This window comes from Salvia splendens, chromosome 19 (genome assembly GCF_004379255.2).
Source record: "Salvia splendens isolate huo1 chromosome 19, SspV2, whole genome shotgun sequence".
NCBI classification, from domain to species: domain Eukaryota; kingdom Viridiplantae; phylum Streptophyta; class Magnoliopsida; order Lamiales; family Lamiaceae; genus Salvia; species Salvia splendens.
The window spans coordinates 1,317,418-1,329,239 of record NC_056050.1 but is presented as its reverse complement, the minus strand read 5'-3'; the positions used below and the strand labels follow the sequence as shown (position 1 = coordinate 1,329,239).

At 42.3% G+C, this 11,822-nt stretch overlaps 3 protein-coding genes across 3 annotated transcripts; all 3 read right to left on the bottom strand.

Annotated features, from left to right (window-relative positions):
* Nucleotides 1-4,016: 4,016 nt before the first annotated feature.
* LOC121779404 (F-box protein At3g07870-like) lies at nucleotides 4,017-5,332 on the bottom strand. Its single transcript, XM_042176738.1, has one exon. The coding sequence runs from the start codon at nucleotides 5,329-5,331 to the stop codon at nucleotides 4,441-4,443; it is 891 nt and encodes a 296-aa protein (XP_042032672.1). The 5' UTR covers nucleotide 5,332; the 3' UTR covers nucleotides 4,017-4,440.
* A 2,576-nt stretch (nucleotides 5,333-7,908) lies between these two features.
* Nucleotides 7,909-9,110, bottom strand: LOC121780107 (F-box protein At3g07870-like). Its single transcript, XM_042177628.1, has one exon. The coding sequence runs from the start codon at nucleotides 9,022-9,024 to the stop codon at nucleotides 7,909-7,911; it is 1,116 nt and encodes a 371-aa protein (XP_042033562.1). The 5' UTR covers nucleotides 9,025-9,110.
* Nucleotides 9,111-9,775: 665 nt separating this feature from the next.
* On the bottom strand, nucleotides 9,776-11,364 carry LOC121780106. The gene is made up of 3 exons (XM_042177627.1): nucleotides 11,309-11,364; nucleotides 10,509-11,140; nucleotides 9,776-9,867 (listed from the first exon to the last, which is right to left on the bottom strand). Exons 1-3 carry the CDS (start codon nucleotides 11,362-11,364, stop codon nucleotides 9,776-9,778), a joined length of 780 nt encoding a protein of 259 aa, XP_042033561.1.
* Between the last annotated feature and the right edge of the window lie 458 nt (nucleotides 11,365-11,822).

Here is an 11,822-nt window from a genome sequence, read left to right as displayed (position 1 = left end):
CCGGCCGTACCCAATCAGGGTGTCTAATGCGGAGAAATCGGAGCGAGCCCGCCGCGGGCTTTGTTACCATTGCCCCGAAAAATGGGTCGCGGGCCACGTTTGCAAGGCTAAACTTCTTTGCTATGTTGACGACGACGTTGACAGCCCGCGGGAGGATAACGCGGAGGATCAGGTGCCAGAGGAGGAATTAATTACTGCAGATTTATCGCACCTCCACGCCTTGGATGGCCGCGGGAGCTCGAAACCGTTTATTGTACAAGGAACACTGGGCGATGCCAACGTACGGGTATTGATTGACACGGGAGCGACCTTGGACTTCCTCCAACCGCGAATCGCGGAGATACTCCAATTAGAGCTGACACCAATCAGACCGTTCCGGGTGTTAGTAGGTAACGGTGCATCCCTGCTTTGTACCCACATCTCGCGGGGCACGAAGCTAACGATGCAGGGCAACATATTTGTGGTGGATCTCCATATTCTCGCTCACCATGGACCGGATGTGATCTTGGGGATGCATTGGTTGGAATCGCTGGGGAAGGTGTCGGCGGATTTTGTCAGAAAGACGTTGGAATTTACCCACGGAAAGCGGACAGTTTTCTTGCAAGGCTTGATGCCGGGACCAAAACAAATCTCTCTTCATTCGTTATACACATTGACGACACAACCATTGGACCACGAGTTTTATGAGATTGTGCCAATTGACAGTGGGGCCGACGCGGTGGACGGGGCCGATGTTTTTCCCCCTGATTTACCGCCCGAAATTCTGGAGGTCTTGACTACGCACCAGGCGGTGTTTGAGCAGCCCCGCGGTATGCCTCCACCGCGGCCATTCGATCATCAGATCCATCTTCTGCCGGGAACAAGACCGATTAATGTCAGACCGTACAGGTACCCCTACTTCCAGAAAACAGAAATTGAGAGGCAAGTTCGTGATATGATGGAGCAAGGTATTATTCGCCACAGCCATAGTCCTTTTTCATCCCCAGTATTGTTGATCCAAAAAAAAGACGGCACTTTTCGTTTTTGCATTGATTACCGGGCCCTCAATAAGGCAACCGTTCCGGATCATTTTCCCATACCTACGGCGGATGAACTCTTTGATGAGTTGGGCAGTGCAAAATATTTTACAAAGTTAGACCTTCGCTCGGGTTATCACCAAATTCGAATGAGCGAGGACGACATCTTCAAGACCGCTTTCAGGACTCACGACGGCCATTTTGAGTTTCTCGTTATGCCTTTCGGGTTGACCAACGCCCCGTCTACCTTCCAAGCGGCGATGAATGCTATTTTCCAGCCATTTCTCAGAAAGTGTGTTATTGTCTTCTTCGATGACATATTGATTTACAGTCCGACCCTCGAGTTGCATAGCCGACATCTGGAGGCAGTTCTTGAGCTGCTCCAAGCAAATAAGTTCTTCGTCAAGCTCTCAAAGTGTTCCTTCTGTAGCATGTCGGTCGAGTATTTGGGGCACATCATTGACGACGGTCTCCTCAAAGCCGACCCGACCAAAGTGCAGGCGATGACGGCGTGGCCTACGCCGGGAACAGTGAAGCAACTACGGGGTTTCTTGGGTTTGACGGGCTACTACCGCCGCTTCGTCGCTCATTACGCGATGATCACGGCGCCCTTGACGGATCTACTAAAGAATGAAGCATTTCGGTGGTCCCCCGAGGCCGAGACCGCATTTACGGCTCTTAAGACGGCGATGACCTCGGCCCCGGTCCTACAACTGCCAAATTTCAACTTGCCGTTTTGCGTAGAGACGGACGCGTGCGAAGTAGGAATTGGCGCAGTGCTAATGCAACAGGATCATCCGATCGCGTTTTTTAGTAAGAAACTGGGACCTCGCCGGAGAGTGGCGTCTACGTATCATAAAGAATTGTACGCTATTGTGGAAGCCGTGCAGAAGTGGCAGCAATATCTTTTGGGGCGCGAGTTCATTATCCGAACAGATCAGAGGAGTTTGAAAGAGTTACTCCAACAAGTGGTCCAAACACCGGACCAACAGCTTTATGTCAGGAAGTTGATGGGGTACAAATTCATGATCGAATACAAACATGGCAGCACGAACAAAGCGGCAGATGCTCTGTCCCGCCAACACGATGTGCCCGCGGCTCAGCCAGATGAGTTCCCCAGTGACAATGCCCACGTCCAGGAGACGACTGTTGAAAAGGAGGTTCAGCTACTAGCAGCCATTTCCAGACCAGTACCCGACATATTGCGGGTTCTGCAAGATGAAACCGCATCATTACCCGAATTAGTTGAGCTATCGGCTAAGATCAAGTCGGGTGCCGCACCCTCGCATTTGTCGTGGGCAGATGGCCTTATATATTACCATCGCAGGGTGCTGGTGAGCGCGGAGTCCAAGGCGAAACGTGCGTTGCTGCAAGAGCACCACTGCTCGCAAATTGCGGGTCACCCGGGGCATGAGAGAACATTCCGGTTGTTGGCGGCAGGTTTCTTTTGGCCGAGAATGCGCAAGGACGTGGTGACGTTCTTGAATGAATGTGTGGTGTGCCAGTCCACGAAGTACTCGACGCGCAAGCCGGCAGGGTTGTGGCAGCCCCTACCGGTTCCATCGCAGGTGTGGGAGGATGTATCGATGGATTTCATCACCGGGCTCCCCCAATCCCGCGGGTACACGACCATTATGGTGGTGGTGGATAGGCTTTCAAAGTATGCTCACTTTGCCCCACTCCCCACCAAATTCGACGCCATCCGAGTGGCGCAGCTGTTTGTAAATACGGTGGTCCGACACCACGGATTCCCTAAGACCCTGGTGTCGGATAGAGATTCGGTTTTCCTCAACGCAACATGGGAGGAAATGATGCGTTTGAGCGGCACCAAACTTCATTTTTCGACAGCTTATCATCCGCAGTCGGACGGGCAGACAGAGGTCCGCAATCGGGGTTTGGAGCAGTATCTCCGAGCGTTCGCGTCCGATAAACCTTCGAAATGGACGAATTTCCTACCGTGGGCTGAACTAGCACTAAATTGTTTCCATCACTCCGCGTTGGGCACGTCGTCTTATAGGGCCTTATATGGAAGAGAGCCGCCCTCCCTGGTCGCGTCTCCGCCATCGGCAAAAACGCCGCCTAATGTGGCAGATATTATTAAGCAACGGGGGGAGCTGCTGATCACTCTGCGTCAAAATCTCTTGCGCGCTCAACAGCGGATGGCGGATGTAGCAAATCGACACCGCCGACATGTAGAGTTTGACGTTGGTGACATAGTTTGGCTGAAACTGCAGCCTTACAGACAACACTCAGTGGCCAGACCACTATCGGCAAAGCTAGCGCCGAGGTTCTACGGGCCCTTCGAAATCTTGGAGAGGGTTGGCCCGGTGGCTTACAAATTGCGTCTCCCGGAAGGGAGTAGAGTCCACAATGTGTTTCACGTGAGCCTGTTGCGGGAATTTGTGGCGGGTGACGGCGATGTGGACGGGGTGAAATTGCCTCCAGAGTTTGTTGGGGATAGGCCGGTGGTCCGCCCGGTGGCAATATTAGAGGAACGTGTCAGTGTGCGTGACGGTCGCCCGGAGAAACAGGGCCTGGTGCAGTGGGAAGATGATGCTTCCACGCCGACGTGGGAGCCGATCGAGGAGATTGGTAGGCAGTTCCCGGAAGTTCGCCTTGTGGACAAGGCCATTCTTAACAGAGGGGGGGTTGATACGGATCCCCTGACAACAGCCGCAGCCCCAGAGCAGCACGCAGAAGCAGAGCTGGAAACGGCGCCTCCAGCGTTCCCGGAGCCAACACCGAGGGTGAGGGTCCGAAAGGAAGAGATGTCGGCGACGACAAGATCCTTGAGGCCTCGAGACAAGCTCAAGCCTCCAAGCAAGTTCAAGAAGTAGAAGAAGTAGCCGTGTGTTTTTTATTAGTCCTTTTGATTTTCTTTCCTTTTATGTTTTATTGATTTGTGAACATTAATTTAATTACTGTTGAGTCGGGCCTGATTTATAAGCCCCGTTCGGGTTTTCTTTGCGGTTTTTTCCCGGATGTCTTAGGATACGTCGAACCGCCCTAGGGTCCTTAGTATAAAATAGGGTATTTCATCCACACATTAATTTTATGAATGAAATATTTTCCCTAAACCTATCTTGTGCAACAAGTAAATTACTTTCGTTTCTTTGCTGTCGCGTGGAAGACGTCCACGAACCAGCAAAATTCTCGATCAATTCCGCGAGGTTGTCGTGGGAATTGCTCGCTGTTCCGTCGAGAAGGAAGATCACGGGCTCGTTACGGAGAACGTCCGTAACAGAAGGACTGAATTAGCACAGCCAAACATTTCAATCCCCGAAATAGTTCTTGTCTTACTAGAATAGTAAAAGAGGGAGAAGTCACCCCACGCCATCAACATGTCTCCATCTTTGAACACTTTGAGTGGCCGAACTACTTCATAACACTCACCCCTATAGTCCTCACTTTTTCTAATCACATATTATTTTCTCCACGATTTCTCGTCTCCATATTCCTTCATCAACCAGATAACAATCTCATCTTCGGATGAGTTATCACACACGCAAAGGCTTTCCCCCAAAGCAAACACGTCTATCAGAAGCCCTCCTCCTTGATGCGGAGGAGGAGCTGAGAATACGCGAAACATCTCTGTTTCAAGATCAAAGCAAGATATCATGGGCTTGTTATCTAAATCAAGCACAAGCCAGTGAAGATTTCCATTCAGAAACGCCCCAATGGAACGACAGTTATACACGAAGGGAGTGGGAGGGGCGACGACCCTCCTCCATGAACCGGCTCCAAGGGTGTACACGTGGCACTCGGATTTGGGAATCCGTAATACTCTATACGTGCCTTGATCACGTATGCAATCATGGAAAACCCTAACTAACTTATGTTCGTTGGTTACTCTGCTGGCTCCGAATCCAAATGTGACTACTTGAGGGTACGTGTAGTCAAAGTCTTGAGGTGAATGGATTTCAATATATTCACGGGTGATTGGATTGCATATGGAAAGGGCATTCGGCCTGATGTTGGTGTTGCGCCAGAGAAGGAGGCCGTTGGCTGGCGTTGATGTAAATTCTTCAAGGGGGAGTTTTAAGTTGGGGATGAGGAGATTGTAGTGAAGCTCATGGTGCTCGAGATTATGCTCGTCTTTGAATATGTAGAGTTGTTGTGATGAGAGGTCTTCGTGGAAGACGGCTAGGACGGGGGTGGAGTTGGAAAGATGATGGTTGATGAATTCTTGAGCGTTGAGAAGATCGAGCCATGGCTTGCAAACGGATTTGCATCGCAAAATGGTTGGGACGGGGAGTCGGGAGAGGATGTCGATGGTGATGTGTGATGGTAGATTTGTGAAGAATTCCTCCTTCATTTGTTGGGAGAGTTTTGTATGATAATAAACTTGTTGAAATTTTGGCTGTATTTGTAAGGAAATGCATTAGAAAAGTATGGGAGATAAGACTCTTGCCTTCCTATTTGGAAAAGTCTTCTTTTTCTTAGAAACGCGTTTATGTAGAATATTCAAAGTAGTTGAAATTTCTTCACACGCCAACAACCAATTAGATGGCTTGTTAATGAGTTAACTAGTTTCTTAATTAGTGTAACGTAATAGAATATTTATAACCATATAGCTTTGTAAGAAAAGGAAAGATCATAATTTGTTAGTATAAAATTTTATAAGCTTGGTACTTTAAAAAGTTTTTATTTGGATCAACTAGATTTTATTTAAATGATGAACAACAATTCGTCATTTACTCTATAGTTTTCCTTTGATCTTAATTATCGGTTATAGATGAATCGTCTTACAAACTAAATATCTTTTCGTCATCATATGAACTAGCTAGATTGTTTTCCAAAAATATTGCTAGATCTTATAACTTGAAACAATTAAGGTAATTCACAATGCACGTCCCTTGTCCGTCCCGTTAATAAGGCACCCACAACCATCCTATCCTCTGGGACATAACCGATGCCAAATCGGGTCAACCATCGATCGTTTCATGATCGAAAAGATCGATTTTTCCTATTCAAGAAGACCTAAATATTCGGTCTGATTTTTAAAATGTTGAGTGAAATACCAAAACTTGAATCACTCTAGCAAATCCAAACACCACACTATAATATAACATTCAACTCAAACACATCTTGTACAAATGCAAACACAATTGGAACGAAGAGTGTATATTAGAAACAAAAATGTTAAGAAACGAGTAGATTATACAAAAACAAGAAAGAGATATGGTGATTTTATGAGTATATTTGTAAAGAAATGAGAGATAGAATTAACGAAGTAAGGGACAGAGAAAATACTGGATATGATGAAATACCAAAACTTGAACTCATCGCAGCAAAGATAAGGGTTTCTTACTGTACACTTCCTTTCCACAAATTATACTCATCTTTGTTATTTTGGTGCATCCACAAAAAATGAGTCCAATAACTTTGAAAGACAGTAATCCACTATAAGAAAACCTTCAACAAGAACACATCTTGTAAAATTAAGACAACAAAGCAATTTAACAATATAAGCTAGAGCAAGATTATAGACAATAGACCACAAACCACCTTTAATTCATTAGATGGCACAAACAAGCTACGGATGAATAACAATCAATCCATAAATAGTTTCAGATGAGCCTACAAAGACAACCAAACATTCGACATGAACACGTATGTAGACTAAAATTATGGACTAAAACGAGATCACATTCTCGAATCCGAAACTCTTGAGTGAGAGAAGGCTAGGACTGAAAATCAGGGCATAACCCTTCTTTGCATCTGCATCCTTCAACATATTGACTTGTTGGAGAGTTCTAGTCTTGTTGGAGTAGTAGACTAGAATAGAACGGTCCAGCAACATCAAAACATCACCAGTAATCAACCTCCATTAACAACAGAAATTAAGAAAATTAAGAATCAGGGTTCTTCTCTTCCGAAAATGGGCCAAAACTCAGACAAAATATTAGGCGTGATTTAGTTACATGATTTGGTGTATAATATTGGCTTGATTTAGATATTTGTTTCTTAAATCTTAATCAAATCATAAATAAATGATTTAGAAGATTTGGATATGTTTGTAGAATATATTTAATATACGTATACAAATATATTGATTTAATAAAATTGGAGGAAATATTTAATAAAACAAAATAATGGATTATATGAAAAAGATTTAGGAGATTAGATTAAGATTATAGGGTGAATTTAAGATATTATATAAAAAATATTACATGATTTTATTTAAGAATTAATTAAGATTTAGAAAATATTACTCCTAAATCACGTCTGATAATATATGGAAAGAATAAGATTACGCCTAACTCACGTCTAATATTATGTGGAAAATATTTTGGAGACTTTAATTAAGATTTAGGAAATAAATATCATAAAATTATGCCTAATATCACCAAATCACGCCTAAATATGTACTCCTTTCATCCCTGAAAAATAGACAACATTTGAAATCATACGAGTTTTAATGCACAATTGGCGGAACACCACACGAACATTCAACACAAACGCATTGAGAATATGTAGATTTATTTCCTTTTTCATTATTTCTTTAAATTATTTTCATTAGTATGTAGATTTATTTCCTTTTTTTAAGTTGATTTACCTTCCTAATTGAGAATTCGTAGGAGTAGTCCATTAAATTATTACTCTTAATTTATGAAGATAAATAGATTGAATTCCACAAATTGTTAAGCAATGAATAGTGTATACTAAAACATTAAAGAGATGGTGATTTTTTGATGAGAGTATATATTTCAAAACACGAGAGAGGATTAGCTAACCGAGTAATTGAGATAGAGAAAATAAGTGGATCAAAATGACATATAGTGCGTGTGGGGCCAACACAATAAGGCCAAACCTAAAAATCACACAATAGAGAAACATTGTACACGAACATGACTAGATAACTACAAAACACATAGACTAAAATTGCAATTTAGAACGAGATCACATTCTCTAATGCGAAACTCTGTAGTGAGAAGAGTACAGGAGTGAAAATATTGGGAAAGGTGAAGTAATACTCCCATGCATCTGCATCATTAAATATACCTACTTGTTGAGTAGTTCTTGTCTTGTTGGAGTAGTAGATGAGGACATTGTACCGCCCCATCAAAATGCCGCCATCTTTGAAAACTTTGATAGGATAAAGCCAATTTACATTGTTATTTAAATCAATAGTACTCAACTTGTACTCTATGGTCCAAGATTCCTCAACTCGATATTCTTTCATCAACCAGATGTTGATTTCGTAGTCCCGTGTGTAACAGATACACAAGCAGTCCCTAAAAACAGTCAACTCCAAATTCAACTCCTCAACTCCACCGACATGAAGGGCTGGAGGAGGAGAGAAAATGCTAAAACATTCTGTTTCAATATCAAAACCACAAATACGATAGAAGGGTCGAACCCAATCATCCACTGTCCAATGGATGTTACCGTTACATACAGCGCGTCCATCCCAACGGAATTCGAAACCAGAAGCAGCCCCGGTTTCAACGGTCCTCCATGATCTTGTTCCAAGGGTGTATACATGAACCGACATGGATTCGAAGATCCCACCCAAACAGACCACCTTATATTGCCCACTTATTTCGCTCACACCAAATTCAAAATACGTAAAACATTTAATTGAGGTGTATTCCTTAGGAGGGCAGAGCAGGATATGTTCACGAGTGAGAGGATTGCATATGTAAACAGGATTTACAGGATCATTGGTGTATGAGTATAGAAGAAGCAATCCATTAGCAGTGGTACATTCCGTTGCACTGATTCTGAAAGGGATATCGAAATCTGTGAGCGGAATGTAGTGAAGATCGTGGCTCTCATAATCGGCTTCGTCTTTGTCTTCGATTTCGAAAATCGTGCAATGAGGTGGGTTCCTCTTGAAGCAAACTAGGGCGGGAGGGGGTTTTATTTTGCCGTAGTCGGAATTGAGCAGATTGAGCCATGATTTGCAAACGCATTTGCTGATTGCAACGCTTCGGAATGGGAGGCGTGAGAGGATGTTGGTCGTTAATTCTGACGGCAGAATTTGGAAGAAATCACGCCCCATTAGTGTAGAAGAGGCAGAGCAGCTGTGAATAAGAATTAGGGCTTTAATAAATCTAATTATGAATTTGTTCACGCAGACAAGTTTGAAACCCCAACCCAAGACTTCCACATCCCGGCCCGATAGTATTACGAGGGGTGTTCTATTGGCTCGCTAAGAGGAGGCTAAATTGTCCTTTATAAAATTGTAAAAACATAAAAGAAAAGCTAAATTAAAAGTCAAAACATCAAAAAATAAATTTAAAAACGCAGAACGGAAAATAGTGAGTTTATAGATTGATATTGACGTTTTTACTTAATTAGTTTAAATCTTTTCTTTTAGTAGATTTTTCCTTTAAATTATTTTTCATTAGAATGTAGATTATGTCAAGATTATGTTTCATACTTGAAGATTTATTTCCTTGTTTATTTTAAACTGTCCATTAAATAATTCGTATTTATGAAGCTAAATAGATTGCATTAATTCCACAAATTGTATTGACGTTAAATCCACGGCTATTCACAGAGACAAGACGAAGAGCACATGCATTGAAGCAACGAAAGTAGAGAATCCGAAATGGTTAGGAGTGAAAACCAGTGAGGTAAAGTAACCCCTTCTCAACTGTATCCTCAAATATACCCGACTTGTTGAATAGTTCCTGTCTTGTTGGAGTAGTAGATGAGCCGATGTTTATTCAGTAACATCAAAACGTCCCCATCTTTGAAAAGTTCAATTGGATCAACACACATAATCCCAATCAAAATCAAACTGAAAATCACAAGTACTCAACTTGTACACTACGGTCTAAGATTGCTTTCTCGTCTTGGTATTCCTTCATCATCCAGATGACAATTTCTTCATCCTCCTCTATACAAGAATAACACACGCAGTCACCATTCCAAAGTTGTACAAGGATTTGGAGGTGATGGAGAGGTTGGCCAGCAACTTTGGAGCTTGGTAGCCTTGCGTGCATCTCACGCTAGTTAGGGTTCTATACCGGTTATCTTTAAGGTTAACGATCTTCGCAAGGCCAAAATAAGAAATCTTCGCGCTTCTCGTTCAATAGGGATGTTCTCAATCCCTACATTCCTCGTGTAGATATGTATAATAGCCCAACACGATCACAAAACGCAACATTATTCTCGAACACCACAAGAGAAGAAAACCTCTAACATGATCAGATACACATCCCATGCAAACACGAACACGATAATGGATTAATAACACGATAAAATTCATGTTGACACGATCTGATACAACAAAGAACAAAAGTAGAGCAACTTTATCAAACTAGAAGTCTAGAACAAGATAAAACAATAGCACAATATATATACTAGCTAGGCTCGACATATAGTGTGTATCAGTTCGACACGAACAAGACCATATAACAACAAAACACAAATGCAGACAAAAAGTATTGACTAGAATGACGTCACATTCTCGAATCTGATTCCTAAGTGAGAAAACCCTTGGAGTGTAAATCATGGCAAAGCTAATGTCATCCTCACCCGCATCCTTTGGATTTCCATCCGTAAGCATACCGACTTGTTTAGTCCTTGTCTCATGAGAGTAGTAGAAGAGGCACTTATCTTCAAACAACATCAAAATGTCACCATTTTTGAACAGTTTGATTGGATGAACAGTCATATCATGGCAATCAAAATCATAAACAAGATCAATATCAAAATCAACACTATTCTTGCAGTCTATGGTCCAAGATTCCCCGACTCGGTAATCCTTCATCAACCAGACGACAAGTTTATAACCTTGCGTGTAAGACAAACAAAGGCAGTCCCTCAAAACATTCAACTTCACATTTGCAACACATCGATCAACGGCGGGAGCAGAGAAGATGCTAACACGTTCTGTTTCAAGATCAAAACCACAAATCCATAAGGTATGAGTCGAATCATATACCGACCAATGGAGGTTGCCGTTACATACAATGTGTGCATTGTAACAGAATGTGTAGCCACAAACAGAGCCGGCTTCAACGCGCCTCCATGTTCCTGTTCCGAGGGTGTACACATGAAAAGAGCCGGATCCAGCGTTCACATTGGTACAAACGACCTTATATTTCCCACTTATTTTGCTCACACCAAATCCATAACTCATCAAATAAATATCCGACTTGCATTGCCTGGGGCAGCACAACTTGATGTATTGACCAGTGAAAGGATTGCATATGTAAACATCAAGCTCTAACACTGAGTGTAGAAGAAGCAATCCATTAGTTTGCTATTGATTCTGATTTTCCGTGAGGGATTTCGAAATCTGTGAACAGATGAAAGGGAAGATTATGTCTAACCAGATCTGCTTTCTCTTCCTCTTCATCTTCTCCTCCGTCTCCGTCTCCGTCTCCATCTTCTACAATATTTTATCACGGATCTAAAAATATATAAAATTAAACTAAAGAAATACTAAAATCAAAATAAATCTATAAAATAAGGTATTATGAATTCAAATTAAATGGAGCCATTTATTAAATGATATACAATTAATGAAAATAAACTTGTACCAAGCCCATTTACATTACTTTTGAATGAGATTGACTAATGGGCTGGTTCTATTTGACCCAATGAAACTAAACCCATTGGTTTTAGCCCACAACCAATTAACTAAACACAATCCAGGTTAATAATTGGGCTAGTGGAGATTGGTAGATTAATACTCCCTCCATCCACAGATATGCGAGACGCTTTTGTTCACACCCATTTGGGAAATATGATATTAAATAGTTAAAATAGAAAAAAAGTAAGTAAGAAAAAATAATATAGAGAAGACTATTCCGTACATTATTTTCTCTTAGTTTACCTCTCTCC

Bases quoted from the DNA above. Each gene is read 5' to 3' on its own strand.
- LOC121779404 (XM_042176738.1), bottom strand. From the start codon at position 5,331: ATGAAGGAGGAATTCTTCACAAATCTACCATCACACATCACCATCGAC.
- LOC121780106 (XM_042177627.1), bottom strand. From the start codon at position 11,364: ATGGAGACGGAGACGGAGACGGAGGAGAAGATGAAGAGGAAGAGAAAG. The intron at 11,141-11,308 runs GTTAGACATAAT...GTGCTGCCCCAG, and splicing joins AGGAAGAGAAAGCAGATCTG to GCAATGCAAGTCGGATATTT. The intron at 9,868-10,508 runs GTGAGGATGACA...ATTCTTGTATAG, and splicing joins TGGAAATCCAAAGGATGCGG to AGGAGGATGAAGAAATTGTC.
- LOC121780107 (XM_042177628.1), bottom strand. From the start codon at position 9,024: ATGGGGCGTGATTTCTTCCAAATTCTGCCGTCAGAATTAACGACCAAC.